General features: G+C 48.6%; 10 protein-coding genes across 10 annotated transcripts; 5 read left to right on the top strand and 5 right to left on the bottom strand.

Moving 5' to 3' along the window:
* Positions 1–1,981: 1,981 nt before the first annotated feature.
* GGS22DRAFT_152144 (uncharacterized protein) lies at positions 1,982–5,468 on the top strand. The gene is made up of 3 exons (XM_047959622.1): positions 1,982–2,809; positions 2,864–4,252; positions 4,520–5,468. Exons 1-3 carry the CDS (start codon positions 2,622–2,624, stop codon positions 4,746–4,748), a joined length of 1,806 nt encoding a protein of 601 aa, XP_047822509.1. The 5' UTR covers positions 1,982–2,621; the 3' UTR covers positions 4,749–5,468.
* GGS22DRAFT_152141 (S-adenosyl-L-methionine-dependent methyltransferase) lies at positions 5,421–7,923 on the bottom strand. Its single transcript, XM_047959621.1, has 7 exons — positions 7,522–7,923; positions 7,156–7,434; positions 7,038–7,088; positions 6,538–6,961; positions 6,358–6,466; positions 5,535–6,288; positions 5,421–5,473 (listed from the first exon to the last, which is right to left on the bottom strand). Exons 1-6 carry the CDS (start codon positions 7,753–7,755, stop codon positions 6,108–6,110), a joined length of 1,278 nt encoding a protein of 425 aa, XP_047822508.1. The 5' UTR covers positions 7,756–7,923; the 3' UTR covers positions 5,421–5,473; positions 5,535–6,107.
* A 235-nt stretch (positions 7,924–8,158) lies between these two features.
* On the top strand, positions 8,159–8,584 carry GGS22DRAFT_196560 (uncharacterized protein; the record flags this gene model as incomplete). Its single annotated transcript, XM_047965848.1, has 1 exon — positions 8,159–8,584. The coding sequence occupies one exon, from the start codon at positions 8,159–8,161 to the stop codon at positions 8,582–8,584; it is 426 nt and encodes a 141-aa protein (XP_047822507.1).
* A 422-nt stretch (positions 8,585–9,006) lies between these two features.
* On the top strand, positions 9,007–13,072 carry GGS22DRAFT_152139 (uncharacterized protein). Its single transcript, XM_047959620.1, has 4 exons — positions 9,007–9,492; positions 9,592–9,980; positions 10,042–12,028; positions 12,085–13,072. Exons 1-4 carry the CDS (start codon positions 9,487–9,489, stop codon positions 12,820–12,822), a joined length of 3,120 nt encoding a protein of 1,039 aa, XP_047822506.1. The 5' UTR covers positions 9,007–9,486; the 3' UTR covers positions 12,823–13,072.
* A 3-nt stretch (positions 13,073–13,075) lies between these two features.
* On the top strand, positions 13,076–15,308 carry GGS22DRAFT_61989 (glutathione S-transferase). Its single transcript, XM_047967570.1, has 5 exons — positions 13,076–13,673; positions 13,724–13,882; positions 13,953–14,040; positions 14,125–14,608; positions 14,684–15,308. Exons 1-5 carry the CDS (start codon positions 13,449–13,451, stop codon positions 14,964–14,966), a joined length of 1,239 nt encoding a protein of 412 aa, XP_047822505.1. The 5' UTR covers positions 13,076–13,448; the 3' UTR covers positions 14,967–15,308.
* On the bottom strand, positions 15,094–16,613 carry GGS22DRAFT_152137 (uncharacterized protein). Its single transcript, XM_047959619.1, has one exon. The coding sequence runs from the start codon at positions 16,170–16,172 to the stop codon at positions 15,531–15,533; it is 642 nt and encodes a 213-aa protein (XP_047822504.1). The 5' UTR covers positions 16,173–16,613; the 3' UTR covers positions 15,094–15,530.
* Positions 16,614–16,631: 18 nt separating this feature from the next.
* Positions 16,632–18,395, bottom strand: GGS22DRAFT_152134 (zinc-binding dehydrogenase). Its single transcript, XM_047959618.1, has 3 exons — positions 18,249–18,395; positions 17,460–18,167; positions 16,632–17,373 (listed from the first exon to the last, which is right to left on the bottom strand). The coding sequence occupies exons 2-3, from the start codon at positions 18,020–18,022 to the stop codon at positions 16,848–16,850; spliced, it is 1,089 nt and encodes a 362-aa protein (XP_047822503.1). The 5' UTR covers positions 18,023–18,167; positions 18,249–18,395; the 3' UTR covers positions 16,632–16,847.
* GGS22DRAFT_152131 (MFS general substrate transporter) lies at positions 18,396–20,786 on the bottom strand. The gene is made up of 3 exons (XM_047959617.1): positions 20,012–20,786; positions 19,638–19,959; positions 18,396–19,587 (listed from the first exon to the last, which is right to left on the bottom strand). Exons 1-3 carry the CDS (start codon positions 20,383–20,385, stop codon positions 18,481–18,483), a joined length of 1,803 nt encoding a protein of 600 aa, XP_047822502.1. The 5' UTR covers positions 20,386–20,786; the 3' UTR covers positions 18,396–18,480.
* A 46-nt stretch (positions 20,787–20,832) lies between these two features.
* GGS22DRAFT_152129 (cytochrome P450) lies at positions 20,833–23,286 on the top strand. The gene is made up of 7 exons (XM_047959616.1): positions 20,833–21,273; positions 21,333–21,495; positions 21,553–21,612; positions 21,676–21,929; positions 22,001–22,073; positions 22,130–22,689; positions 22,752–23,286. The coding sequence occupies exons 1-7, from the start codon at positions 21,199–21,201 to the stop codon at positions 23,103–23,105; spliced, it is 1,539 nt and encodes a 512-aa protein (XP_047822501.1). The 5' UTR covers positions 20,833–21,198; the 3' UTR covers positions 23,106–23,286.
* A 993-nt stretch (positions 23,287–24,279) lies between these two features.
* Positions 24,280–25,625, bottom strand: GGS22DRAFT_61933 (uncharacterized protein). The gene is made up of 3 exons (XM_047967569.1): positions 25,224–25,625; positions 24,738–25,170; positions 24,280–24,679 (listed from the first exon to the last, which is right to left on the bottom strand). Exons 1-3 carry the CDS (start codon positions 25,491–25,493, stop codon positions 24,378–24,380), a joined length of 1,005 nt encoding a protein of 334 aa, XP_047822500.1. The 5' UTR covers positions 25,494–25,625; the 3' UTR covers positions 24,280–24,377.
* Between the last annotated feature and the right edge of the window lie 802 nt (positions 25,626–26,427).

Genomic DNA, 26,427 nt, shown 5'->3' with positions numbered 1-26,427 from the left:
TGGAGCTAAAAGACACTAAGCCTTTTTACACGTCTATTTTTATTTCCCGCTATTTCGTGCTCCCCACCAAATCAGCCCCGCCATTCCGAGCCTTTTTTGACCCTTTCGATCTTTCTCAATTTCTTTCCAAGCTTCGACTCATTCTTCTATTAAGCTTCGTTACCATATTGAAAGTTTACAAGAATCATTTACTAGTCACCCGGCATATTATCAAAATTTCAATTCGTAAGAAATAGCCCGGAGCTGTTCGAAGGCAAAATACATGTGAACGAGCTTCGTTGAAGCTTCTCAGCCTTACTACAACCATAGCCATGGATGTATTGTCGATGATATCTAGCGTTCAGCTGTCTTTCCACCGTCTCGGTATTTCATCGGGACCCAATAATACTACTCATCTCGATTTGGAAAATCCAGGATGCCTACCAGGTACCGCTACCCCACTCGTATGTAGTCTACTTGGTGCTAAAGATTGGGGTGCCACTCGACTCCATCAATCCCTTCAATGGCTTCGATGTCTTTGGCGTTGCATATCCATTTACTCACCTCTAACACTTCGAGTTACCTAGTAGAACAGGTTGCGTTGGCGCTTTCGTTGAAGGCGGTCAACTCATCGCTGTTCTGCTATACTTCTTACCACTCTTATATCAACCAGAACATCTTGACTCCTCGTGCTTCTTAGGTACTTGAAAGCAGCTATACGAATATACGACAATACGACACCCGCCGAATACTGCCAAAAGATAATGCCGAGAGGACAGCCTGCCGGGTACAAACTCGCATCTGCCTTGCATCTTGGAGAAGAGGTTAAAAAAATGAAGTGTCTCGACTTCCCGGAGATAAAAACGCTAGTCTTCGATGCTGCCGATTTGTGTAACGCATGGCGCAACTATCGAATTTCTTAATCTGTGCGCAAAGATGACGGTCTTGTCTCTTCATTGGCTGACTTCAAGCCCAGTTCTGCGAGTGTCCTTCTTCGTAACCCTCTATTAGGCGTCGACAAGTGGCGATCCTACCTAAGAGCTACGAACGGTGGTATTATGCAAGCTGTGCCGTTGTGTACTCCTGCATCTCCCGTGCGATTTCTTCATTTCTTCGTTGGCTACCTGACTTACAGGCGCGGTGCGTTCTGGCTTTGGCCACTCATTTTTCACCGACCCTGGCCCTACCGTTCCGGAAGACCCGCCGAGCACACGTTCTTTCGGGCTTGGCCACAGCTCTAACGGGAGAATGTAAGAGCTATTGTATAATGTACGTATGCGAGATGGTATACACGACATACCCCGCTGTCGTATACGGACCCATAACTTGACCAATCTTTCGATTTGTTATCCTTTCCCGTCCGAACCCACCACTTAGATGGGTTATGCGGCTGCCTTCGTTGGATGCCGAAGAGCCTCGTCGCTCAGATGTCTTGCTAACCTGCACATTCTGCATACGTTGTCATGTAGGTACATACCTACCAGTGCTAGGTCCTACCTCTTATCTGACTGAGGGGACTTTTTGCTTTACCAACCCTGGCACCGGCTTCGCTTATTGCGGTTCCAGTCAAGTGCTTACTTTTATTTGCTCATATGATAATTCATTTTTAACCTAGTTGATAGGTATCTTGTATCCTATGCGATATTGTAATTTTCCTTGTAATTTTCATCATTTGTTTGTCCGCCAAATCCTCGCTTCGCCCTGTCTATCAAGGTCGGGTAGGCTGGAAGGCTGAGCTCCTTTAATAATATCAGTGCGTTCCGGACTTTCTCTATCCGCCGTGAACGTAGACGAAGGAAGTAGGAGATGGCGGACCGGATCCGTGGTACAAACTTTCATGTGGTCATCTCCATCATGCATCCTCACCCGGGTGTGCGATAGGCGGGCTGACAGATTCCTTCCTTACAGGGATTCTTAGTTGCGCACGGCGCCGCGGAGACCTGACTAGAAGTAGAGATATATGTATTGTATACTTGATCTGCGATCATGCTTGGTACCTAGGTATGCTTGGTACCTGCCGGTCCTGGGTAGGTCCCAATGGCTCGTGTTGACATTTCTGCATCTGCCCACTCTCATTCTCAGCCTTATTGATGGCGCTATCCCTCTTTCCAAGCTTTCTGGTAGCTTTCCTTTTCATGGAACCACGTTTCCTTCAGCTCTCGTTTTTTATGTAAGTTGGTCGCAGCTAGTCATACGGACGGAAAATCATAACTCGGCTTGATTTTTTAAGCTAGGAAGAGCTTCCTAGCTGCTTGTTGCCGGGCTGACGATTGCTCATTAAAGTTGTGCTGTGAGAAAATCCTTCGAGGTACAGCTTGCCAGGTTCTTGTCCAGTCAGCTCACGAAGCCGTTGTCCCGTTGGATATTCGGAGTTTCTAGCTGGAGGAATCTGAGAGCTTCGCTTACATAGCTAGCTTTCGTCCCGACTATACATATAAGCTAAGCTAAGAGCTCTAGATTGTTTACTTCGTCAGTCGCTTATCGCCCAAACTCCTCGTTACGCTCTTAGCATAAGAGTCGCTCGCTTATACGGACGGACGGACAGACGGACGCTCGCTACGAGGACACTCGTTGAAAATTAGGACCAATTCAAAATCCCGAGTCATCAAAGAACCTATCTCGAAGCTCCTAGCTACGTTATAATGGTTCGAGTACAATGTCTTGGGGCATTGTCCCTCGCCTTGGCTTCAATCGCGAAGGCGTCTTATTCAGAAGCCCATTGGTATCCCACGTACCCCCACAGCAGCGAATGCGAAAAGGAGACTGTTACCGAAACAAAAACAAAGACTAAGACCGAGGTTGAGACTTGCTATGAAACGACAACGGTCTAGTAAGTATAATGAGGGAAAAAAGCGTGAAGCTATTGAGCTAACATCTATTGCAGTGGAGTCAGCACAGTCTTCGCTACTGTTAGTTATGGATATACGGTCACAAGCGACGAGTTCATTACCACCTCAGTCACTTTAACCGAGACCGAGACTGAGGAAGAGACGATTACAGCCTCTTTCACTCTCACTAGTGAAGAGACGACAACACAAACTACTACTTACACGTCATTAGTCCCCACTGTTACGACGGAGGTCCTCACTTTTACAACTCGGATCCCGACTACAGTTGTCTCTGAAGAGACTTTGACTACAACAGAGTACAGCACGTCTGTTTATACAAGTGTGTCAACATACTCGACAAGCGTCTTGTCGACACTCACCAGCATTCTAACAACGACTGATGTGTCTGTCTCCGTTTCGCCGACTACCTCATTTGTCACTCTCATCTCTACCACCACATTCCTCACGGTTTCCGAGGTTACGCTTACCGATTCGGTAGTGAGCCCTACGACGTTTACTACAACGCAGCTTATTACGAATGTGGTTCCAACTACCATAACTGGTCCTCCGATCACGATCACGCAAACTCCACAGACCGTAACTGTGTCATCCGTTATCACTGCCGTAACTACCTGCACCATCTCCTCTGATGCCCCGAGTGTCACGGCTCCGACATATGATGTGACCTCCAATTTAACTTGGGGATGCCAACCTGGATTTATCTGTTCACCTCCAATGGAGAATGGATGCAATGTCTGGGCAACTCCACCAAACAGGTCATATGTTTGCGAAAGCTTGAGCTACTGTAAAGAGGCTCCGGACTATATCGCGGTTCGTTGGCCCAATTTCGAGACGGGGCACTATGAAACTACCCCCGGTTACTTTAATCTTGCGCCACCTGCTTTCGGGTTGAGCTATGATGTGTTCGCTGTTGAAAATATTGAGACGACCGTAACATCGTCGGGCAAAACCTACGTTACCACTATCGAAACTGGCAACTGGGGTTCCCAGGCAAGTATTACCGCCTTTTCAACGGCCATAGACAGCTATATCCCATACAAACCGGTCAGTAAACGCTCACCTACGCTACCGGCGTCTTGTTACGATAGTTGCAACAGCGCTATATTAGAGGCCCAGAAAGTTGGCAAAAGCGCCACCCTTTGCAACGAAGGTTCTATATTCCGGTCCTACATGAATTCCTGTCATAATTGTGCCGCAGAGCAAGTAAACTGGGAAGATGCAACCAGGGATTACCTAATACCTACTCTCGGCCAATACCTCGATTATTGCAGTGCGACCAACCCTGTTCCTGTCCTGAACCTAACTAGTCCTGCAAGTGAGGTTACGACCACCGGCGCCGGTGGTTCTACGGTTATTGGAGGTTCGGCGGCCACCACGACTGGCTTTTCAGCTTTGCCCACCTCTAATTCAGCATCAGCAACTTCGTCGGTCTCCCAAGTTTCCTCAACTTCTACTTCGCCTGTCTCATCTAATACTTCGTCTATCTCGTCTACTACTCCGTCTATCTCGTCTACTACTTCGTCTATCTCATCTACCAATTCGTCAATTTCGTCTACTTCTCTATCAATTTCGTCTAGTTTATCTACCTCGTCAGCATTGTCGAGCTCTTCGGAGAGTAGCGCTTTGGCGACTTCCGAGAGTAGTAGCTTTATACAGACCTCGAGCGGAAGTTCGAGTGCTAACAGCATCAGTACTAGCAGTAGTGCCGGTAGCAGCAGTGGCAGCACTAGCAGTGCCGGTAGCGGCGGCAGCAGCACCACTAGCAGCAGCTCACCTACGATCACAACGCCTGCTACAGTTCCGGGAAACACCACCGCCCCGTCTACAATCCCCACCGCTGGGGCCCCGGCTGTCGCCCTGAGGGGCGAAGCTGTGTCGAACTCCATCCTCGCCCTAATTTCACTCTTATTCTTCATCTGATGCTCTCAGATACACTTAATGTTTGAATATAGTATAACTATTAAAAAATAACAATATAAACTTTCAGTTCATATCTATCCTTCTGGCCAATTACATTTATAAGGCCTAATGATACATTAATGGCGGTTACACGGTGGGCGGGTTGGGCATGACATTGGTTGGCTGAAGAGCGTGTATGGGTTCACTCATTTTCACAATCTCTGGTGGCACGGCAATGGTACCTATGTCTTAGGTAGTTGCACCATTGGGCATAATACGGAATTGGCAAAAAGGCATACTCATGATACCCCTGGGGTTGCTACGCTCCTTATACAAAGACCCGACACGGCTACACGCGATTGATGATTTAGCATATTTCGAAAGGAATTAGGAATTTTCCTAATGGGCTTAATGGACTTGACTGAAGTACATTTGGTGGGGGAGGAAGATGCAGACGAGCAGACCTCGCAATCGGTTATACATACACTTCGATGTACATAATTGCAGGAGAGATTGGAAGTGGAGTGTAGTCTACTAAGACGGCATTCTACTAGGAAAGGTTACGGCTAGGAGTAGTGTATTGTTTCTCTGGCTCCTTCGCCAAATGTTGAGGAGCAATACATTCTTCAGTGAAACGAAACGGTTACTCTAACTTAAACCACTGTGTGATATGAAAGTAATGATCTAAAAGGGGCAAAAACTTCGGTCTGCAGTTAAATTATGAAAAGACATGCATAATCAGGTACCTAGTGAGTCTTTCTGATTAACCACATATTTCCTCACAAAGGGCGACGTCATCTCACCTACTCTACTCAAGTAATCCTAGCTCAAAGAACCATATTTCTAACCGCCGAACTGTCGCTCATCCTGGGACTCTCGTCAGCGCGCGAGCTGTCGACTATTGTTCCGCGCAGCAATTCCTCTTCCATAGCGGCGCCCGGTCCAGACACCTTGGGAGTCTTCGTCCTCGAAGGCCTGTGGTACTAGCTCCTTTGGTATGCTTTACGACTACGGCAGCTCAACCTCGAACTGGAAAGGCTTGATGAGACATATGATGCTAGGCCGTTCACAAAGGGTACGACGAAGCTGTATAACAGCGGTACACAGCCTTATCCTTCTATGACCCCTAATTGTGGTGCCCGGACGTAACGTTCTTTCGCTCGAATAAATGAATTGAGTTGCTATGGCGGAATTGCGTTACTCTGTAGCCTTCTCCATCCTCCCTCATCCTTCTTCATGGTAGACTCCGCGGATATTCCTGCTTGTATACAATACAGCAGAAGGAAGCACGAAGTAGGTTGCCGAACGCAAGTCTTAAATGCCAATCTCAGAAGAGGTAGCAGAAGAACTGAGACGTTGCGCTTTATTTCTAGCGTTGACTTACGCGCCTGCTTCTGCGTTGCCGTCCCACAGGACCTCCATGATGGCCAAGGCGGAACCTTTCGGCTGGATAACCTGTTTCAACAGAAAGCGCGTGTCCGCTTCAGTGATTAAGGCCTTCCACTCGGTCACGGTGCGCTCACGCGCGTTGAAAATGGCACCCATGTTTAGATCTGCAGATCTAGGCCGTGTTAGTAAATACGTAATTAGATATGGAAGGGGACAGACAAGAAAAAAATCATGTACATACCGCAAATTCCTCTCGCGCCAGAGAGGAATCTTCCGAGGCTCTGGCATGCAAGTCTCGTTTATCACGACACGAGATCCTTTCTTAAGAACAGGCACAAGCGCTCTGAGGACTAAATCACCCGTTTAGTCAGCCCCTTGCAATTGAATCGGTAGTACTTGGATGTAGTTATAGGAAACGTACGGTTAATCGCGTTCTCATCGGACCAATTATGCAGTACCCAACGTACGTAGTAAACATCCGCGCCTTGGACGGGCTGCGGTTGAAATAAGTTGTGCTCCATGAAGACGACGCGGCCGCGAAGCCCAGGGGGCACTTCCTTTTCGGCACCCTTGATCACATGTCCAAGATCCTGTACAGTCGCGCGCAGACCTGGAAACCGGCCCGTGATGGCTATGGCGATGTGACCGCGCGCACCACCCATATCGACAATATGTGCGTTAGGTCCGAGCGAGCCCCAATCATAGTGCTCAACAATGAATTTTGGATTGTAAGCCGGGCTGTTGGCGAATGTCTTCATTGTACCTGAGAAGCGCACTGCACGTGCGACATCGTTGGCAATGATGTCGTAGAACCCGCCACCCCCGTTGTTAGCTAGAGCGAGGGCCTTAGGCAAAAGGCGATCATGTTAGGGAGAGATAAGACAGATACACCCAAGAAGAGGGAAGGTTTGGAGCACATACCAATTGTTTGGGACTTTGAGAATCGGGCCATTTAGTGACTGTATTAACTATCTGTTAGAAGAATCGTAGACTGGTCAGCTTCGCTTCTCGAAGTGAATACGTGCTAAGATAAGCTCACTTTGAGAGCGGTAGGCCACATCTCTTCGCACCCGCCCTTGAGCCAGTTGCTGGCATCGATGTCCGTAAGAGCCTTGGAGGCCTTGGTATGAGCTACCATGTCCGGCTCAGGCTCTTGAAACACACGCATAGTCATGGCATATCGCAACATCCGGCGCGTCATGACCGGGCCTAGACCGGTCGTCTTCGCAATATCGTCGAATGATATCTGACCTCTCGCGGGGACCAGATTTGCAATGTCAAAACGACTGATAGCTTGGAGACAGACCGTATTGTTGTGCTGGAGGCCGGCGTTGGTCAGCCAGCTCTAGACGTCGAACGGAAGGGAGAAAGAAAGGTCGATGACTCGAAGGCTTGGAGCACTTACACTCCCATACTTGTAGATCAAATTAATCGGCTGTAAGAAGAGGTCATGAAGTTCAGCCGAAGCGTCGAGGATCTTGTCCTGTAGATCAGACAAATCGGGCGGTATGGAGGCCGGGGTGTCCTCATCGAAAGACGGCGAAGGATGATTCTTCTTAGAGAGCGCCGCCTGGACCTCGGTGACAGAATCACTAAGAATTCTGACAAGTTCAATGATGCGTGGTGTCATTGTCTCCATATTTGCTTAACGTGTGCTGTGTTGATTAAGCAGTGCGGGTTTGTTGGATGGGCTTTTTTCACCTTGAGGGAATCTCGAGGGAGTAAATACATCTATATACTACCTACCTCTAGGTATATATGCCCCGCCAACGCTGCTTATCTACCTCCCTTACCTTTGCCTTGTGTGGCTCCCGGGGTGGGGAAACAGGCGAGGCTGTATATGCATCAAGATGTGATTATGTAGGTTGGTCTCTACCTGTATGTACCAAGCACCTGATTATAAGTACCTACCTATGTACCTTACGGACGATGATGATGATAGGTCCATAGAAACCAAATACTCGTTTTAGAATAAAATCCATAAACAAGGCCGTCCCAAGAGAAAGAGTTTATGAGATTCATAATGGCTTCTTACAGTGGGTATGCTGGCCGCTGCCTTGCGCGACTTGTTGTCTCGACAATTTTCTTTGAATACGATAGACACTACCGGTCAGCAGGCCAACTCGCCTCCCGATTCAACGGCCTTTGAAGGTTACGACTCGATCGTCACTCTACGACTAGCAGGACATAAGACGCCGCTCTGGCTCGTAAATTCGGGCGTTGGCGAAGTGCTAGCGTCCATCGGCCCGATGCAGCACTTGAGCGCAGACGACCGGCCTGTGTGGGGCCAGCGCGCACCAGGCTTCGACCCGACCCAGCGGCGGTTCCGCTCTATCGCCGAGGCCGTGACGTGCTACCGGACAAACATGCTGCGAAAACAGCCCCGTGGCCCCTATGCCATCGCCGGTTACAGCTATGGAGGCATGATGGAGTGCTTGATATCTTTTACGCCATGCCTCTGCGCCTGAGAGGAATGGCTGCATGGAAAGCTAGCGCCATAGCGCGAGTTTCGTCGCTCCAACGTCCGTTTCTACCCTGTTGGCGGTGCACACAACACCATGCTTCATGTCGAGCATGTTTTGCTACGACGTTGAAGATGGTACTGCGCGACAGGGGCTTGTAAGGAAAGGCACAAATTGAGTCAAGACATTGATTGTTTGAATGCGCATCATTGATTTCTAGGTGGTAGGTACATAGGTACACATGATGTTATGTTCGAATTGCGATAGAATCGCGAAGAAGATTTAGAAATGCGCCACCATTATTACGCCACACATATGACTGGATTCCACCTGCAGATGAGCCACTATCTGACCCCACCAAAACGGAGAATGATTTGCTGAGAAATCAGCTGGTCAAAACGTCAGTCAGGCACACCCCGCGGGCTAACGTTTAGCTGTACACTGTAGGCAAGAGCTTCCACACCTTAACCTTTTCAACATTCGTCAAACTGCAGCTTCTGTAGTGAGTCGAACCGTGAACTATTCCGAAAACAACTTCCCAAAAACATTCACTGCCTTATTCTGAAAGCTGGTCTTTTCCTCCTCTCATACCAACCAGTCTTTTTTTCCTTTTTGGACCAGCTATCCAACTACGTCATCTCGTATCGTAGAGTATTTACTTGACAGATCGATCGGTCAGCCTCGTTCCAGGTATCGGTGGTGGGGTTGTTAATTTGGGTACATCGTTCATCTTTCATCCTACCGTCGGGCTACCTCATCTTTATCCTCATATTCACAATCCTTCTTCCGTAGCCTGCGCGTTTGTATCTCCTAGTAGCAGCATAGAGGGCTCCACTAGAGCAAACATCGCCAAGCTGGGGAAGCGAAAACACGAGAACGGAGAGTTGCCTTTCTCCCCTAAGAGAACCATGACCGTAAGTTGATATATGTCTATCGATCTAATCGCTATTAGATATGAAACCATCCATCCATCTATTTCATTCCTGATACTAATTTTTATCTATCAAATTTAGGATACCAAAATGGCTTCGGGTATACCTGAGGTCGACCTGGTCACCCGTGTCCAGGTTGACAACTCCGTTGTAGGCCAGACCGAGATCGACGAGTCCCTCTACAGTCGACAGCTCTATGTCCTTGGCCACGAGGCTATGAAGCGCATGGGCGCTTCGAATGTCCTCATAGTTGGTTTGAAAGGTCTTGGTGTCGAGATATCCAAGAACATTGCTCTTGCTGGTGTCAAGAGTTTAACTCTCCACGACCCAACGCCTGTTGCGATCGCCGATTTATCCTCCCAATTCTTCCTACGCCCGGCCGATGTTGGAAAGCCTCGCGACGCAGTCACTGCTCCTCGCGTGGCTGAACTCAACGCCTATACTCCTGTCGGCATTCATGATTCGCCTAGGTATGCGAAGCAAATCATCCATCTTACTAAACATGTCACATGCTAACCTTTTGATGAACAGTCTTGGCGAGAACTTCTCCCAGTTCGACAAGTACCAGGTTGTAGTCCTCACCAACACCCCCCTCAACCTTCAGCTGGCCATCGGCGATTACTGCCATTCCAAGGGCATCTACTTTGTAGTTGCTGACACCTTCGGACTTTTTGGCTCCATCTTCTGCGATTTCGGCGCCAAGTTCACATGCCTCGATGCGACTGGCGAAAACCCTATCAATGGAATCGTTGCCGATATTTACGAGGATGGATTGGTTTCTGCCCTGGACGAGACGCGTCATGGATTAGAGGATGGTGATTATGTTACCTTCTCCGAAGTCAAGGGTATGGAAGGCTTGAATACTGCTGAGCCGAAGAAAGTCACAGTGAAGGGCCCTTACACCTTTTCTATTGGTGATGTGTCTGGATTGGGTCAATACAAGGGTGGTGGCTTGTTTCAGCAGGTCAAGATGCCCAAGTTTATTGAATTCAAGACAATCTCTACCGCCTTGCGCGAGCCGGAATTCGTTGTATCTGACTTCGCCAAATTCGACCGACCACACCAACTCCATGTTGGTTTTGAGGCGTTGCATGCTTTCGCCCAATCACAAGGTCGTCTACCCCGACCAATGAACGAGGAAGATGCCGCCGTCGTTGTTGCGTCCGTGAAAGCCTTTATCCAGAAGGAGAAATTGGATTTCGAGATCGATGAGAAGCTTATTAAAGAACTCAGCTACCAGGCCCAGGGCGACTTGAACCCTATGGCCGCCCTATTTGGTGGTCTAACCGCCCAAGAGGTTCTCAAAGCCGTGTCAGGAAAATTCCATCCTATTAAGCAGTGGTTCTACTTTGACTCTCTAGAATCGCTTCCTACTAGTGTTTCTCGAACGGAGGAACTATGCAAGCCGATCGGATCTCGATATGACGGTCAAATCGCAGTATTTGGTAAAGAATATCAGGACAAGATCGCGAACGTGAAACAATTCCTCGTTGGCGCGGGTGCTATTGGATGCGAAATGCTCAAGAACTGGGCAATGATCGGCTTAGGCGTCGGACCCAAAGGCAAAATCACCGTTACCGACATGGACTCGATCGAGAAGAGCAATCTTAACCGCCAATTCCTATTCCGCCCCAAGGATGTCGGTCAGATGAAGAGCGATTGTGCGGCCAAGGCTGTCGAGGCCATGAACCCCGAGCTTGCGGGTCACATCGAGTGCTTGAAAGATCGAGTTAGTCCCGAGACTGAGCGCATCTTCAACAAGACCTTCTGGGAGGCTTTGGATGGCGTCACTAATGCGCTTGACAACGTGGAAGCGAGAACATACGTTGACCGACGATGTGTTTTCTTCCGTAAGCCTTTGTTGGAGAGCGGTACTCTCGGTACCAAAGGCAACACACAGGTTGTTCTTCCCATGTTGACCGAATCGTACTCGTCATCTCAGGATCCTCCCGAGGTGTCGTTCCCCATGTGCACCTTACGAAGTTTCCCCAACAAGATCGAGCATACTATTGCATGGGCCCGCGAACTCTTCGAGACTTCCTTTGTAAAGTCTGCTGAGACTGTCAACCTCTACTTGTCCCAGACTAACTATCTGGAGACAACACTGAAGCAAGGTGGCAACGAGACGCCGACTCTTGAGACGATCCGTGACTACCTCGTAACGGATAAGCCTCTAAGTTTTGAGGATTGCATCATCTGGGCAAGGATGCTTTTTGAGAGACAGTATAACAATGCTATCCAACAACTCCTCTACAACTTTCCCAAAGACTCGACGTCGTCCAGCGGCACTCCCTTCTGGTCTGGCCCGAAGCGTGCCCCCGATCCATTGAAGTTTGACCCCAAGAATCCCACCCACTTTGGTTTCATCGTTTCGGCCGCTAATCTCCACGCTTTCAACTACAACATTAACACTAAGGGAGTAAATGAGAGTCTTTACTTGAAGGTGTTGGACAACATGATCGTCCCCGACTTCTCGCCCGACCCAGGTGTCAAGATCCAGGCAAATGACAACGATCCTGTAAGTTTGCGCCGTTTAGTGGATTTATGATAGATGATGACTAACCTTGTATGTAGGATCCTAACGCCGCGAACAAATCTGCATTTGATGATAACAACGAGATACAAAAGATTATCGACAGCCTCCCTGCCCCCAACGAGTTGGCTGGTTTTAAGTTAATGCCCGTTGAGTTCGAGAAGGACGATGACACAAACCATCACATAGATTTCATCACCGCAGCAAGTAATCTACGAGCAGACAACTACAAGATCGAGAAGGCCGACCGACACAAGACCAAGTTTATCGCCGGAAAGATTATTCCGGCCATCGCCACCACGACCGCGTTGGTCACCGGCCTTGTAGTTTTGGAGCTATTCAAGATCATCGATGGAAAGAAGGATATCGAACAATACAAGAACGGCTTCGTCAACCTTGCATTGCCTTTCTTCGGTTTCAGCGAACCGATCGCTAGTCCCAAGGTCGAGTACCTGGGACCGGACGGCAAGGTAACATTGGACAAGATCTGGGATCGATTTGAGGTGCAGGATATAACATTGAGAGAGCTCCTCGACGATTTCGAGAAACGGGGTTTGACCATCAGCATGCTGAGCTCTGGGGTCAGTCTTCTCTACGCCAGCTTCTTCGCTCCTGGAAAGTTGAAGGAGCGATACGGCTTGAAGCTTAGCCAGCTTGTTGAGTCGGTATCCAAGAAGCCGATCCCGGATCACCAGACGGAGCTCATCTTCGAGATGGTGGCGGAGGACTTAGCTGAGCAGGATGTGGAGGTCCCATACATCAAGGCTATCATCCGGTAGATGCGTGCAGGATTTTCCATCAATCTCCCAATCATCGAGGCGTCTAATTGTCGGCAATGAAGGGTGCTTAATACTGCCCACCCGTACGGTTTATTGAGGCTTAGCTCCACAGATCACGGCACGGGTATCCTGTCTTGTACGTTACGGACTTAGCATGCGCCGTTTACTCTAGGTATTAGTCTGGCGGCAATAGGTCTGCCACAAAGTGCTTAAGACAAATAGTAGTAAAATAGAGTTGTTTTTGCTCCTATCTCTTTTGGCAAGAGATCAAATTGGTGACTACGTTCTTTTCGATTCTAGTAATTAGTAAAATGTGCTGACCCTTACTCTATAAAGATCTCCACATGGTTTCTAGCCCCGCCATACTAGTTGATTAGTAACGATATGCTAGTCCTCGCTCGTTCGGGGAATTGAATACGTCACGATCCGTAATCGTAGTATAATGATGAATAAGGGGAGATCGTGACAAATCTTCTACACCTTGACAGCGCACGCCATATTCGAAACTCCTGATTCGAAGATTCACTTAGCTTTTCAAGTCAGGAGAACCTCGCAAGGTAGTAGTATATAAGTAGAGGTAGCACCTAAGGCTTCCCAAGTTGGAGAAGTTGGAGATCCCCGCATTCATGAACACAGCTCGCTCTTCTGCGCTCTACCGTGTCGCGCCATTGTCGTCATCGCCGAGATCAATTGCAAACTCATCGCTTTCAACATTTGTATTTAGAAGAGATATTATCATTCCTAATAGAAGAAGGATCTCGTCAATAGCGAGAAACGAAGCACGACTTGGAGGAATTGCTGTAAACCCTTCTTTGAAGCTTGCGAAGAAGCCGAACAAACAGATTAGAATGGTGGGAGTGCGATTAAATTCTGGAGAGCCAACTGCTAATATGAAAAACAGGCTTCGAAAATTACTGACTGGGTTAAGCCCGGCGACAACAGCGGAGAGTTCAAGCGTCAGGTCAGCTCGTTTCGCGATTGGATTTCTAAAGAGCCCGGCGCCAAGTTCCCGCCTGAGAAGGGTCGGTATCATCTTTATGTTAGCTATGCTTGTCCTTGGGTATGCAATTCCCCTCTCTAAAGTTTTGTGCGAATCTGAGAGAAAGTTCGTTAACAACGTCAATCTATAGGCTACAAGGACTTTAATTGTGAGGAAGCTGAAGGGACTAGAGGACTTTATTTCATTCTCTAGCGTCCATTGGTACATGGGGGAGAATGGTACGTTTTAATAAACCCATGGCACCTTCTAGAGTTCGCCACAGAGATGTGTATATGCGAACTAAGGAACTAACAGCTTCTCAGGATGGCGCTTTCCCACCCCGGAAGACACGGACGCCGCAGGCGAGAATGTGATCCCGGACCCGGTCCCGGGACACGAGAAGTACACGCACATACGGGAACTCTACTTCGCGGTTGACCCCAACTACGGAGGGCGGTTTACCGTGCCGGTTCTCTTCGACAAGAAGACAAACACGATCGTGAATAATGAGAGTAGCGAAATCCTGCGCATGCTCAACCATGTGTTCGACGACCAGCTGCCGTCGGAGTACGCCAAGCTCGACTTCTACCCGGAGCCGCTGCAGTCGCAGATCGAGGAGGCGCATGGCTGGATTTATGATGACATTAATAATGGCGTGTATAAGAGCGGGTTTGCGACGACGCAAGAGGCGTATGATCGTAACGTCACGGCGCTGTTTGACGCGCTAGATAGGGCGGAAAAGCATCTTGCTGAGACGGGCGGACCGTTTTGGTTTGGGGATAAGATTACGGAGGTGGATATTAGGCTGTAAGTCTGCGCTCAATTTAACGGGTACTAATCATTCGCATATACATAGAAGGAAAAACTAACCTGGAGAAATAGATTCCCGACTCTCATTCGCTTCGACCCGGTTTATGTCCAGCACTTCAAATGCAACTTGCGCGACATCCGCTCGGGGTATCCGCTCCTGCATCTGTACACCCGGAGACTGTACTGGACGCATCCGGCATTCAAGGACACGACGAACTTCTTGCATATTAAGAACCACTACATGCGCAGCCACACCCAGATTAACCCGCATTCTATTACCCCCTTAGGCCCTGTTCCGGATATCTTGCCTTTGGATGAGGAGGTCAATGCTGTAAAGGCTGCTTTGGCGAAGTGAAGAATTAGATGGAGGGTTGCATGAAGTCGCGAGTGAGATGTTTTTGGACGGTGTAGTTTACCTACTGTGATCTAGTTAAGTGGTACCTAAATCTAATATCTAGATCTACTTTGTCTATTATCTCTGCAAGGGATTCAGTTCGAATAAACAAATATGTGTCGACGGATCTTCGACGGTACGCATTTAATGACTGCGAGCTAAAGATTCTACGAAAATAATAGGTACTTCCAAGTAGTCACAGCAAAAAAAGAAATGGACGAAGTCCTCAAGCTTCAATAATACGTCTTCTTATGAGGGGCATGCATCATTAAGTACAAACCGAAACTCCCGTGCTAAGTATTCAGAACAGCGACAACCCTCTCCTTCATCCACGATCTGGTGCTCAGTGCAGCTGCCAAACTCCGGGTATGTCCAACCTGTCCAATCCACAAAACGTGGAACCCATCAAAAAAACCAAATCCCCATTTTCCATACCCCTAAGAAGACGTTGTTGCTCGTGCCTGTACGTGCGACTCTATGTACCAAGTACCGAGAACGTTGGCGACAAGTAGGCTAGACGCCCAACTAATGTCGACGCGGCAAGATCGCAGAAGCCGAGCGAATCAAGCCGCCGATTCTCTCCTCGATGCGGTCGACAGTGCTCTCGGAGGCCTTCTTGTCGCGCTCGTCTCCCAAGTCGAAGTGGTTATCATAAGCCGCCTTCCAGTTCGTAGAGATCGGGCGCGGGGGGCGGCGGAAGTCGCCTGCGGTCTTGGACTTGAAGAGGCCGGAGAGCTTGGTCTCGGACTCGACCTTGGTCTCCTTGCCCACCAGAATGCCGCCGAAACCACCGCTGACGACGCGGCGCCACGGGTGCGGACCGGGAGACTTGTTGCGCTTGAATTTGTTCTTGAGCTTGGCCCAGAGGTTCTTGGCGCGCTTTTTGCCCTTCGTCGAGATCGTGGTGTGGTTTCCGAGAAGCTGGGCTGAGGCGCCCGAGGAGGAGGTGCTCGCGCGCGGGGTGCTGATGGACATTCCTGCTAGGCCGACGAGGCTGTCTGTGCTCCAGATGGTGGCGAGACGCGGGTTCGTCGAGGTGAGGACGGGGGGCACGGCCATGGTGGAGTGCGCGGTGCCGTAGATGTTGCTTCGCGAGATTACGACGCGGATTGAGGGACGGCGGCGGTGGGCGCTCTCGAGGCCGTAGTTCTCGGTGTTCTCCATCATGAAGAGTGGGAGAGAGTTATGGTAAGTGTGAGAGTGACAAGAGTAATTAAGGTTTTTTTTTGAATTGGAGATTTTTTTCGAGCACGCAAGGAAGGGATTTTCGAAGTTGCGTGAGGAAGAAATGAGAGGGAAGGAAAGCGTGTTTTGGGAACATGCTTTTATATCGGGACACGTACGTGATCGGTATGGGTAATCAGTAAATCTAGAGGGGGTATTAGAGGATATGTAAACAAAAGAGACGACCAGAAACCGGTGAATAGCTTCTTGGATGGTGTTGATCGAGTATAACGACGGTGAGTTGGCATCTCGGCGTGGATTCAGGGGGCGGCCTTTGCCGTGATGAGTTGCGGTTGCTATGGCGTTTCATCAGGGCCGGCAAGAGAAAACCGTTGTCTACATGACCATAAGCTTAGATCAGTGCTTCATTGACACTTAACTTTACAATTTTTGTGAAGGCGAGTCACAGTTGATTATAAGGGCAAAGGGTGGGATTACCACCCCTTTATATAATCTGGATGGCAATGCCACTTTTGGCAGACTTACTAGGCAGATAGACTGTGAAAGCTGGTCCATACGTGCCCCTTTTGGTCCCACTCCTCTCATAAATCGGTGATTCAGGTGAGAAATGGATAACAAGGCTTTTATCTTATATTCTTTCGTTGCTAGCAATTGTCCCTACTCAATCCAAACAACTAACCTTTTCCCTGACACTGAACCAGATTTCAACCGACGGAGTCCTTCCAAAATGCTCTCAAACCCATGCCCGACTACTTCTGTCGGATGTCCTTTCACCTTTCCTTCATCAAGAAGTTTCTGGAACGCTCTAAAGATCTTCGCGGCCGTCTCATGCTTCTCTGGACTTGCCGGCCGGCCATACTCCCCATCTAACTTGACCTCATGCCCGAAGGCCTCATACGCTAAGGCGAAATCAGCTTTAACAGCCTCCCGCGTTTTCCACTCTTTCGGGCTGGCTTCGAGGTACGCATAGCGGCCGCCGGGCCGGCCTAAACTAGCATAACAGCAAGTCGTTGACGCCTGGTCGGCTATACAGTCGAGCGCATGGCGTAACCGCCCTCCCGTATGCGTCTTGATAGCATGGCCAAGATCAGTAGCCGTATAATCGAATACCGCGCTAGCACCGTACGATTTAACCATATCGAAGTTCCGGGACGAGCAAGTTGCGACCGGATCATATCCCAAGCTGCTGAGGTTTAGCCAGCCATTCAATTCTTGGTTATCAGGGGTAATATCTAATATCACAGAAAACAGCGAGTTTCGCAAACTCACATCTTCAAAAGCTGAATAGCCATAGTCCCACAAGTCGTACTCCCACCATACACCAAAACCGGCACCGGCTTCGCAAGCGGGCTCTCCGGCAACGCCGTAATCGCCAACGAGCTCCACAGCGCAACACAGCTAGTAAGTAGCGGTGTTCCCAACGCCACCGCTTGCTCCAGGGGAAAGTTCTCAGGGACCCGAAGAACTAGATCCGTCTGCGCCCGGACGTACTCTGCGAAGCTGCCGGTCGTGGGGTCTCCCGGGTTCGAGCCGTGCACTACGCCGCACACCATGTCGTCGAGGCGTAGGTCTGAGCTAGGGCTCTCGACGCCTTCCGCGGGCTTGATATCGACGATTCGTCCTAAGAAGTCCATGCCGATGACTGCGCCCGGGCATGGGAAGGCGGCGCCCATTTTGTTGTCGCTGGGGTTCAGCGATACGGCGATAGTCTTGATTAGGACCGTGCCTGGGCGCAGGACCGGTGTGGGTACATCATTTGCGATTGTGGGTTGGCCTGCCGGTCCTTGGATGATGGCTCGTTGGGTTGCCGGGATGGGTGCTGGTGGCTGCATGTTTCAGTTAAGTGCTTACGGGCGGTTGTGTACAGTCACTGTAGTGATTATTCTAGGCGAATGCTAGGTGCTAACGGGATCTTTTGGGGGAAGCCCGGGGTCTTATGTCTCAGCCTAGAGGCCGACCCCTTTTTGGGAGGTGGGTCTAAGGATTTAGCACTGGAAGCGCTGAGACGGATTCTTCCCGGGGATTTGAAAATTGTAGAGGGAAATGCTTATAGCGTACCTAGGTAGTACCTTATTCGGCCCTGGAGTGCTGAACTGATGGCTTTAGGTGGTACCAAATAGTTCTTACCAGACATCTTCTAGCCTAGCGTTATACAAACCTACTAGGTACTTGCGCGGCTTGCTATATTGAGGTACGTTGGCACTAACCTGTGCCTTGCCCTTTGCTCTGCATTGAATTTTTAGGCAGTCTCTAATGTTTTCATTGTTTATAACAAAAATCGTGAGACTGTCTACGTCGAGGGCCTTTTATTGTTCTTCTCAACATCATTTTCTACCAGGGTTGTCTTTTCCATCAACCCGTACTCGGTCTCGAGCTGTTGCCTTAAGGGAACATCCTTTTCTAATAAGAAAAGCAAAGTAGCCACCCCTCCAAAAGCTACTGCCGTCAAGAATACCAACTTCAATGCTTCTCTATAGACAGCACAAATCTCGGCGACTACGGGGTCGGGGAAAGATGTGATGAAAGAGGCGGACGCGTGCGAATATGCGCCGCCGCCTGCTAGTAATTGGCGAGCTTGTGGATCCGAAATCGTGTAAATTAGTTGATCAACTCGGTTATTAAAGATGGTGGCAGGAATGGCGACGCCCCAAACGCCACCGACTGTTCTAATAAAAGCCCAAGTCGCTGTAGCAGCTGCTTGATCTTTCTCGGAAACCGGTGCCTGAAAAGCCGGTAATAAGGTCTCTAAAACAACACCGCCACCAAGTGCACCTATACTTTGATATGTAGCCCACTCAGCTGTAGTGCTGCCCTCCCACTGTAGTGCAAATAATCCTAACCCTACAGTGAAGACCGCTTCACCTATTAAGTGCAACATCTTGAATTTTCCCCAACGCGAGACAAGTATAGCAGCCACAGCGCATCCCGGGATGGAAATGAGCGTCATGGGTAGCAATGATACACCCGCACGCTCAGCTGAAAATAGCAATACGGCTTGGAAATAGATAGGGAGAAAATATGTGCCCCAATAAACAAGCATCCAGTGAAGAAAGGTGTTGATAGCCGATATGAGCGAGGTACGGTGACGGAATAGCTGTGGTGGCATCACAAGCTCTGGAGACAGACTACGCCCTTCCCACACGGCGAAGAGGACAATAACGAATAAACCTATGAGCAGTGGGACCAATGTTTGCCATGAACCCCACGAGTACTTAACGCCCGCATAGGTGAGCGCGTATAGCATGACGATAGTACCAGCCATCAGGAGACCGTTGCCGACCCAGTCAATGCGCCTCAGCTTCTGGTTTAACGTCATCTCCTTATTGTAGTTGACGTGTAGGAAAAAGTACAGTAACACCAGCGATACGCCACCGATCGGAAGGTTGATCCAGAAGACCTGGCATCGGTAAGTATGAAATTTTCTTGTAATCATGGCATATTACTTACCCATCTCCAGGTAGTCGCATCAACAATAGCACCCCCCACAATTGGGCCACAAGTCATCCCAACGGTATATAGAATCATGATAATTGCTAAGAAGTAGCCTCGCTCACGGAGAGGTACTAAGTCGGCGATGATAATACTAACAATCATGCCGATACCTCCTGATCCTGCACCTTGAACGCCACGCCCGGCTATCAGCATGGCGCTATTTCTTGCACCACCACAGATGCCGCTGCCGAGGGTGAAAAGGACGATGGCAAACAACATAAGCCATCGACGACCAAAGATATTGCACAGTTGACCAAATAGGGGTTGAACAGCGGCACTATTCACAAATTAGCTATTAACAGCCATTTTGGAAACCGATTTCAACATACCAGCATAGGAAGAAGGCATTTGTAATCCAAATGAACTCTTCGCCCATCTGCAGGTCATTGACGATGGCGGGTCCAGATGTCACGATGACACTGTTCTCAAGTGACGATTGAAAATTGGCGATGCATAATCCCACGATGATAGCCCAAAATCGGAAATCCCGCTTAGCAGCGGACGTCTTGTTCTCTCCGGCACTTTGCTCAGCTGAATCGGCAGGATCATCCATCCCGCTGTTAGTCAACGGCATTTGTGTAGCCGGGGTTTCGTTGTTTGTTGCGGCATCTAGTGCAAGATTCGGGGACTTTACGTCTCCCTGGCTCAAAGCGCTAGGAGTTCCGTTCATGATGGTCCAACACCAACTAAGAGTCGAGACCATCAACAGAAAAGAATCGCGCCTTCGGTTGCCCGAGCCGTAATTCGCACCATTATCATAGTATCACTCAAACTCTTTTCATCAGACGTATGATTTCCCCTGCTTCAATATACATGTTACTTCGAAGTCTTCGATGTTTCCGCCCCCATGTAAGCCCCGAAGCTTTACCCAAAGACGCAGGTGGGCTGGTTCTGTCGGCTATGTAGCCTGTTGGCGTAGAGCCATAGAGCGGCATGCATGAATAGGCGTTTACTTATCGGATTCCGGTCCTTTTACCGGGCAACCAAGCAGCCCAGATGCTTCATTCGTTCTTAAATTTCTTACATGTCGTATACCTAGGTCCTAGCAGCCTAGGCACGTCGTTCAATCACATCAGATATAAATAGCGTTGCCCCTCATGTGAGAGGTCACATTGAAAGTGATGATCGCTACGGCTTCGTCGGGTGAGCAGTAACATTTAATATGTACACCGTATATACCTTGATATGCAATATGGATATAGTAGATAATTGCTTTAACTAGTACATACCTACATATGCAAATAGTGAATTGTACCCAAGGACTTGGTTTAGTTACGACATCTGACAGAAGGCAAAGCCAACCATTTCAACTCACATACTGCGAACCGTGCCTCCCGGTCGCATATGAGCATTTGATCCAAAGTCATGATGGCAAAAAAGTCTACGTCTCTTCGATAGAGAGGCAGTTTTCATGGTTGAACATGATCACTAATAATATTTATTCAACCTTGCCTTAAATCGTGTAGATTTCCTAGGCGGTTGGTAGCATCGCTAAGCTAGCCTAGCTTATATCACAATGGCGTCTACATGGCTATTCCAGCACATCATTGAAACCCCTACCCGCGACCTTGTAATCTTCAGTCTCGGAGCAGTGAGTTAACATGTCCTGGCTTGTTTCTTCACAATTCAACTCATGACATCGACACCTAGATAACATTGTATGCATCGTTCCGTTACATCTACAATGTGTATTTCCACCCCGCGGCTAGGTTTCCAGGCCCGAAACTTGCGGCCTTCTCGAACCTGTGGTATGCTTACCACTGGTCTACCGGGAAATACCCCTTTGCAGTTGCAGAAGCATTGAAGAAATATGGTTGGTTTCTAATATTTCAATATCAGGAAAGACATGTTTTGCTAAGAAAATTTGTAGGGGACGTTGTTCGTGTAGCTCCTAATGAGCTTGCTTTCATCACGCCCGAGGCTTTCAATGGTATGGCACATCTAAAAAATTCGACTCTGTTATAGAAAGCTCGAGTCTGATACAGGATGATAGATATATACGACTCTCATACAAGCGGGATAGAACATTTCCCCAAGACGAACTTCATGGACCTTGGTCTGGGTGATAATGGGCTCTCGTGGGAGATGGATCCAGTAAAACATCACACAGACGCCAAGAAGGTGGCGCCCGCGTTCAGCATCAAGTCGTTAAAGGCCAAGGAATCGACGATGCACAAGTATACTGACGCGTTTGTTCAGAGGATGAGGGAACTTGGAAGTAATGATGCAGGTATAGAGCTCAAGACTGTAAGCTTCCGAGTCAAAATTGGGGTACATATCGTGAGCTTAGGTTGAGATGCTGATCCAATGGCATTTAGTGGACAGACTGGGTAGCCATGGACGCTTCGGCCGATTTGGCATACAGTCGAGAGTTGAATCACTTACGAAATAGTAAGATAACCCTGCTGAAGTCTTGCCATAGCTTTTTACTGACCTTGCTGTTATAGTGAAAAGCACGCATTTCCTTGACCAAATGTGGATTGTGAACTTTTTCGTCACCACAAACCAGATCTTCAAGAAGTTCCCTCTTCTAAGTCCGATAAAGTTTCTCTTCGTCCCACCTGCTATAATCGCAAGCTATCACGAAGTCCAGAGTATGAACGAGAAAGCATTAAATTCGCGGATAGAGCGTCGTGGCAATACGGAACACTTGGATCATTTTGAACAACTACTCCCAGCCGACGCGCCTGTCCCAACAAAGAAGGAAAAGAAACATATTGAGGTCATCACTGGACATCTGGTTATTGCCGGATACGAGCCGATTGCGAGTCAGATATTTGGCACAATTATGTTCTCGTTGCTACAGCCTGAAAGCTTGAAGTTGTTAGTCGAGGAAATTAGAGGTGCATTTAAGAGCTACGACGATATCCACGCGGATGCGCTAGCACCTCTCAAGTATCTCCATGCCTCTTTGATGGAAACGCTGCGGATAACCGTACTTTCGAGTAATGGCCAACCGCGCTTGTGTCCCGGGGCTAAGATTGATGGGAACTACGTTGCTAAGGGGGTCAGTCATTTTTAATCCTAACTCCCCTTTTCTATAGTACTAATCAGGTCTCTTTTCTCTAGGTCGAGGTCCAATACGCTGTTCTAGCTTTCACTCGGAACCCACGCTACTTCCACGATCCGAATAGCTACCGGCCACAACGTTGGTTACCAGAAGATCACCCACACTGGGATCCCGCATTCAAAAACGATGCTAGAGATGGGTACCACCCGTTTAGCTTGGGGCCAAGATCATGCCCTGGCATGCCCTTAGCGTGGCGACAGACGAGAATATTCATCGCTAAGGTGCTTTGGGCTTTTGACGTCGAGATGTTGCCGAACCAAAATATTATTTTCGAGAAAGACTTCAGAATGTTTGGGATGTGGGAAAAGCCTAGTTTCTGGGTTCGATTTCATCCCGTTCAAAGGGACCAGTGACAGGCGTCAACATGTAGGCCTCGGTACATATCGAGGTAATCCTTAGTTCTCGGTTAGTACATAAAAAGAAGTACTTGTTATACGTATAACTGAATACCGATCATCACTGCCATCGTCTGTGCCTCATTTGGTTTCGCTGTAATAGTTATCCCCACTGTGCCCCCGATCTGTTCCCTGTACAGTGGGAACTCCCATTTATGCTTATCGCTGTCCGAGGCGCGGTCCGTACAGGAACGGATCAGAGATCCACTTGCTTAAGAGGGTAGTAAGGCTGAATGCCTACTAGACCAATGGTCTATGAATGCGTGCTGACGGCACGGGATAAGTCTATTGGATCGTGGATATGGGTGGCAGGGTGGCTTCCAAATTCCGGGCTTCGCAGTGCTGTAACCCTGAACCTGCTTCACCACGCGGCCACGCAAGGTAGCCCGTATGTGTCTACAGATCCGTAGCAGGATCAGACCCTTGCAGAACTTGACGCGGCATATCGTAACCTTTAGTCTTTCCCTCTCTTCCCCGTCCTAAGACCGTATTACTGATCGCCCACTTCCGAAGCTTCCAATTCAATTATCTGCCTGTTTACCAGACCCTTGAAAGACCCTAGGAATATGATGTGGATAGAGGGGTATCATGATGTAACCTTCGGCGGAACAGGACGGGTGGCTGGAAGCTAGCTTTAACATTGGGCGACCAATATTATCGCTACTTTTTTGCGTCAGCCCACGAACGCCATTCGACATTCACAGGATTGGCTCCGGGGAGATCACCCGTTAATTCATCTATATGTACGAGAAGGAAAACCGGTAAAACACGTGGGATTCAGCTATTGTAACGGTGGAGTAGCAGTGAAAGTTAACACCTAGAACAGACGATCGTCTTGCGTACGACGATAGTCTTCTACGAGTTATGTTGGAATTTACTCGGTATAGGTCTACTCGGCCGAATCGTGCTGTATTTTTGGTGAACAGTTCCCCTCTTCTCCCCCACTATCAATACAATCCCATTATGGTATGATATCGCGGATTTACCAGGGTGTTCTGGACCTCATTCCTTCCAGAGCGGGGGTGGCTCGATAGAATCCCAATTGTTACACATGTGACATGAAGCTTCGGGATAATGACAGCACCTTGATAGATTCTTTTACATGGTATTAGGTAGTATCTATTTTACCTACCTACCTAGACAAGCTCATGTTGAATCCTGCTCCAAACCCGGCCTTTCCACCCATCAGGGAGCAATTCCAATTCCAATTCCAAGTTTCCCAATCGCGGGCTAAATCCGCTCGAAGCTCTGCTGTATGTGAACCGTCTTCACCGGATATCCCGCTTTGAAGCCATCTACCTTCTGTTGGTTTCCCCCTTCTATGTCAATCCAGCCATCGCGGGAACTTTGCCCGCTCTTAGCCGATGATGGCTTCCGTAGTTTTATTTTGCTGCCGTAACCGTAGAGCCTAGACTTGATGCGCTCGAAGTTGCCAATGCGCGCTAGAAGAGGCATGTACGTTATGGAGCAGCAGCAGAACACGCTGAACGCCATTTGGACCGTAGCCCAGAGACCCTCCATCAATTGATTGTCTGTGGATGGGATTAGTTGTTTCCTATTCAGATAGGATATAATTGAAGGAGCGCTTACAGATCGTCGCCTCATAAGCTAATCCGATTTTAATAAAACCGATTATCCCTGCCATTCCTGCTAAGACGAAAACGATTGCGAGCTTCCACTTAGTTGACCGAGTCGTTTGAAGTCCGCGCAGCGCCCATACTGCAAAGATTGCCATGGCAAAATCGATGAGCGAGTTTATCGTCTCCGTCGCTGTTAACATGGCGCTGATGTTGACGCACCAGCCCTCGGTCACCCTGGGGTCCCAGGCCTTATGTATAGGTCGGCATTGGAAGATGTTGCAGATGAAGCTGGTAAATGATATGAGAATCTGGAGAACCCCTAGAACTTTGATCCATATCGCGAACTTCCTCTCGACAGCGAAGATGCGGTGATACAGGAAAAGAATGCTAAGCTTGGCGCATAGCTGGTTAGGCGGGTAGAAGAGGCTTGCTACATAGATATCCTAGAACCTTTCGTTAGTTATGTTTTCTTGTCCTTGAATGTAGATAGACAAACCTTTAGAACCGCTATTGTCTTCTCAATAGGGAGGGTTAGGATATCTTCCGTGCCATTGAGGTTTGGCACGATGAGAATCAGACATATTACCCAAGCAAGGTAAAACAGCAACGCCCCTAAAGCCAGCCAATCCTCTTTACCAATTTTACGCAAGGTCATCCACGAGGCAATGAAGCGTAGTACAGTGGCCAATATACATAAGGGTGTTAATATAATGATGAGAACGAAGCCAGCGGCTTGTAAAGGGTCGTCAAAGACATTCAAAGCCATTGTGGTGGCTGAAGTCGAAGTGATTGGCCGTGTCAAAAACTCGACAACTATGTTGGAAACACGACACGGGAAAGAGGATATTCTGTGTTCCACATGCTAACCTAAGGTACTCCAGGACTTGATGATTATATTGCGGAGTGCGAATCCATAGTAAGCACGGGAGATATGGATTATGTTGGCAATAGAAAGTTGATACCCGGTATAGCCAACATACCTAGGTAGGTGCCATAACTGTTAGGAATTGACTCCCACACCATCGAATAACATGTTCCTTCCTTCGCGTGAATGTAGACGGGGATTGGTAATAGATGTAACCCAAATTGGACTTATGTGTCAATACAGGGTATTTAACAGACGATGTTCTTTTGGCCCCCGCGCTGCATCGTCGACAAAAGCACCCACGAGGCGCAGTACTGCACCTAGATAATCAGTAGGTCGCGAGAGCACTATAGGATAAGACCCATGAAGGTATCCAGAATCGAGTTGTCATTGGATAATTGAAACCTGGAGTGAAATCATTCTAGATCAGGCTGCTTGTTCTATTTGAAACCCCAAGGACTTCCGGCGATGCTTCTGTTGTATGTAAGGCCGAAAGTCAGCCACAAGATATCAGCGTTGCATCACATATGCACCGTTTTCGACTCATAACGCCGGGCGAGGTGAGATCGAGCAAGCGCTTACATCGTGGTAGAGTAGTAGGACATGGGGCTCGTAACTCGATTTCCGTCGCGCCGGATCTTAATCGATACGACCATTCATAACTGTGCGTAATATGCTTCTTAACAAGCTTAATTTAGAGTATTTGTATGCTGCATCCTTGCCTCTGGTGGGTTGGTGGGTTGGACAGAACCCGTTCTCATACCTGTTTCCACATGGCTTTGAATGCGACGGTTACAACGACTCGAGACAGCTTCGTTTGCGCGAATGTTGCGAG

Source organism: Annulohypoxylon maeteangense (assembly GCF_022496945.1).
Source record: "Annulohypoxylon maeteangense strain CBS 123835 unplaced genomic scaffold GGS22scaffold_2, whole genome shotgun sequence".
NCBI classification, from domain to species: domain Eukaryota; kingdom Fungi; phylum Ascomycota; class Sordariomycetes; order Xylariales; family Hypoxylaceae; genus Annulohypoxylon; species Annulohypoxylon maeteangense.
The sequence above is the reverse complement of the archived record's forward strand: the minus strand, read 5'-3'. Positions and strand labels throughout refer to the sequence as shown.

What these genes read in the sequence shown, in the direction of transcription:
- GGS22DRAFT_152131 (XM_047959617.1), bottom strand. Translation starts at nt 20,385, where the DNA reads ATGGTCTCGACTCTTAGTTGGTGTTGGACCATCATGAACGGAACTCCT. An exon ending in AATGCCTTCTTCCTATGCTG is followed by an intron (nt 19,960 to 20,011) that starts GTATGTTGAAAT and finishes ATTTGTGAATAG; the next exon opens with TGCCGCTGTTCAACCCCTAT. An exon ending in ATGCGACTACCTGGAGATGG is followed by an intron (nt 19,588 to 19,637) that starts GTAAGTAATATG and finishes TACCGATGCCAG; the next exon opens with GTCTTCTGGATCAACCTTCC.
- GGS22DRAFT_152137 (XM_047959619.1), bottom strand. Translation starts at nt 16,172, where the DNA reads ATGATGGAGAACACCGAGAACTACGGCCTCGAGAGCGCCCACCGCCGC.
- GGS22DRAFT_152139 (XM_047959620.1), top strand. An exon ending in GGCATTCATGATTCGCCTAG is followed by an intron (nt 9,981 to 10,041) that starts GTATGCGAAGCA and finishes TTTGATGAACAG; the next exon opens with TCTTGGCGAGAACTTCTCCC. An exon ending in AGGCAAATGACAACGATCCT is followed by an intron (nt 12,029 to 12,084) that starts GTAAGTTTGCGC and finishes CCTTGTATGTAG; the next exon opens with GATCCTAACGCCGCGAACAA.
- GGS22DRAFT_152134 (XM_047959618.1), bottom strand. Translation starts at nt 18,022, where the DNA reads ATGCAGCCACCAGCACCCATCCCGGCAACCCAACGAGCCATCATCCAA. An exon ending in GCTATTCAGCTTTTGAAGAT is followed by an intron (nt 17,374 to 17,459) that starts GTGAGTTTGCGA and finishes AAACCTCAGCAG; the next exon opens with CTTGGGATATGATCCGGTCG.
- GGS22DRAFT_152144 (XM_047959622.1), top strand. Translation starts at nt 2,622, where the DNA reads ATGGTTCGAGTACAATGTCTTGGGGCATTGTCCCTCGCCTTGGCTTCA. An exon ending in TATGAAACGACAACGGTCTA is followed by an intron (nt 2,810 to 2,863) that starts GTAAGTATAATG and finishes CATCTATTGCAG; the next exon opens with TGGAGTCAGCACAGTCTTCG. An exon ending in AATTCAGCATCAGCAACTTC is followed by an intron (nt 4,253 to 4,519) that starts GTCGGTCTCCCA and finishes TAACAGCATCAG; the next exon opens with TACTAGCAGTAGTGCCGGTA.
- GGS22DRAFT_152129 (XM_047959616.1), top strand. Translation starts at nt 21,199, where the DNA reads ATGGCGTCTACATGGCTATTCCAGCACATCATTGAAACCCCTACCCGC. An exon ending in TAATCTTCAGTCTCGGAGCA is followed by an intron (nt 21,274 to 21,332) that starts GTGAGTTAACAT and finishes ATCGACACCTAG; the next exon opens with ATAACATTGTATGCATCGTT. An exon ending in CACGCCCGAGGCTTTCAATG is followed by an intron (nt 21,613 to 21,675) that starts GTATGGCACATC and finishes ACAGGATGATAG; the next exon opens with ATATATACGACTCTCATACA.
- GGS22DRAFT_152141 (XM_047959621.1), bottom strand. Translation starts at nt 7,755, where the DNA reads ATGGAGACAATGACACCACGCATCATTGAACTTGTCAGAATTCTTAGT. An exon ending in CGATGAGAACGCGATTAACC is followed by an intron (nt 6,467 to 6,537) that starts GTACGTTTCCTA and finishes CGGGTGATTTAG; the next exon opens with TCCTCAGAGCGCTTGTGCCT. An exon ending in TGGCGCGAGAGGAATTTGCG is followed by an intron (nt 6,289 to 6,357) that starts GTATGTACATGA and finishes AACACGGCCTAG; the next exon opens with ATCTGCAGATCTAAACATGG.
- GGS22DRAFT_61933 (XM_047967569.1), bottom strand. Translation starts at nt 25,493, where the DNA reads ATGGCTTTGAATGTCTTTGACGACCCTTTACAAGCCGCTGGCTTCGTT. An exon ending in AGACAATAGCGGTTCTAAAG is followed by an intron (nt 25,171 to 25,223) that starts GTTTGTCTATCT and finishes GAAAGGTTCTAG; the next exon opens with GATATCTATGTAGCAAGCCT. An exon ending in AGCTTATGAGGCGACGATCT is followed by an intron (nt 24,680 to 24,737) that starts GTAAGCGCTCCT and finishes TCCCATCCACAG; the next exon opens with ACAATCAATTGATGGAGGGT.
- GGS22DRAFT_61989 (XM_047967570.1), top strand. Translation starts at nt 13,449, where the DNA reads ATGAACACAGCTCGCTCTTCTGCGCTCTACCGTGTCGCGCCATTGTCG. An exon ending in TTGGTACATGGGGGAGAATG is followed by an intron (nt 14,041 to 14,124) that starts GTACGTTTTAAT and finishes ACAGCTTCTCAG; the next exon opens with GATGGCGCTTTCCCACCCCG. An exon ending in ACGGAGGTGGATATTAGGCT is followed by an intron (nt 14,609 to 14,683) that starts GTAAGTCTGCGC and finishes CTGGAGAAATAG; the next exon opens with ATTCCCGACTCTCATTCGCT.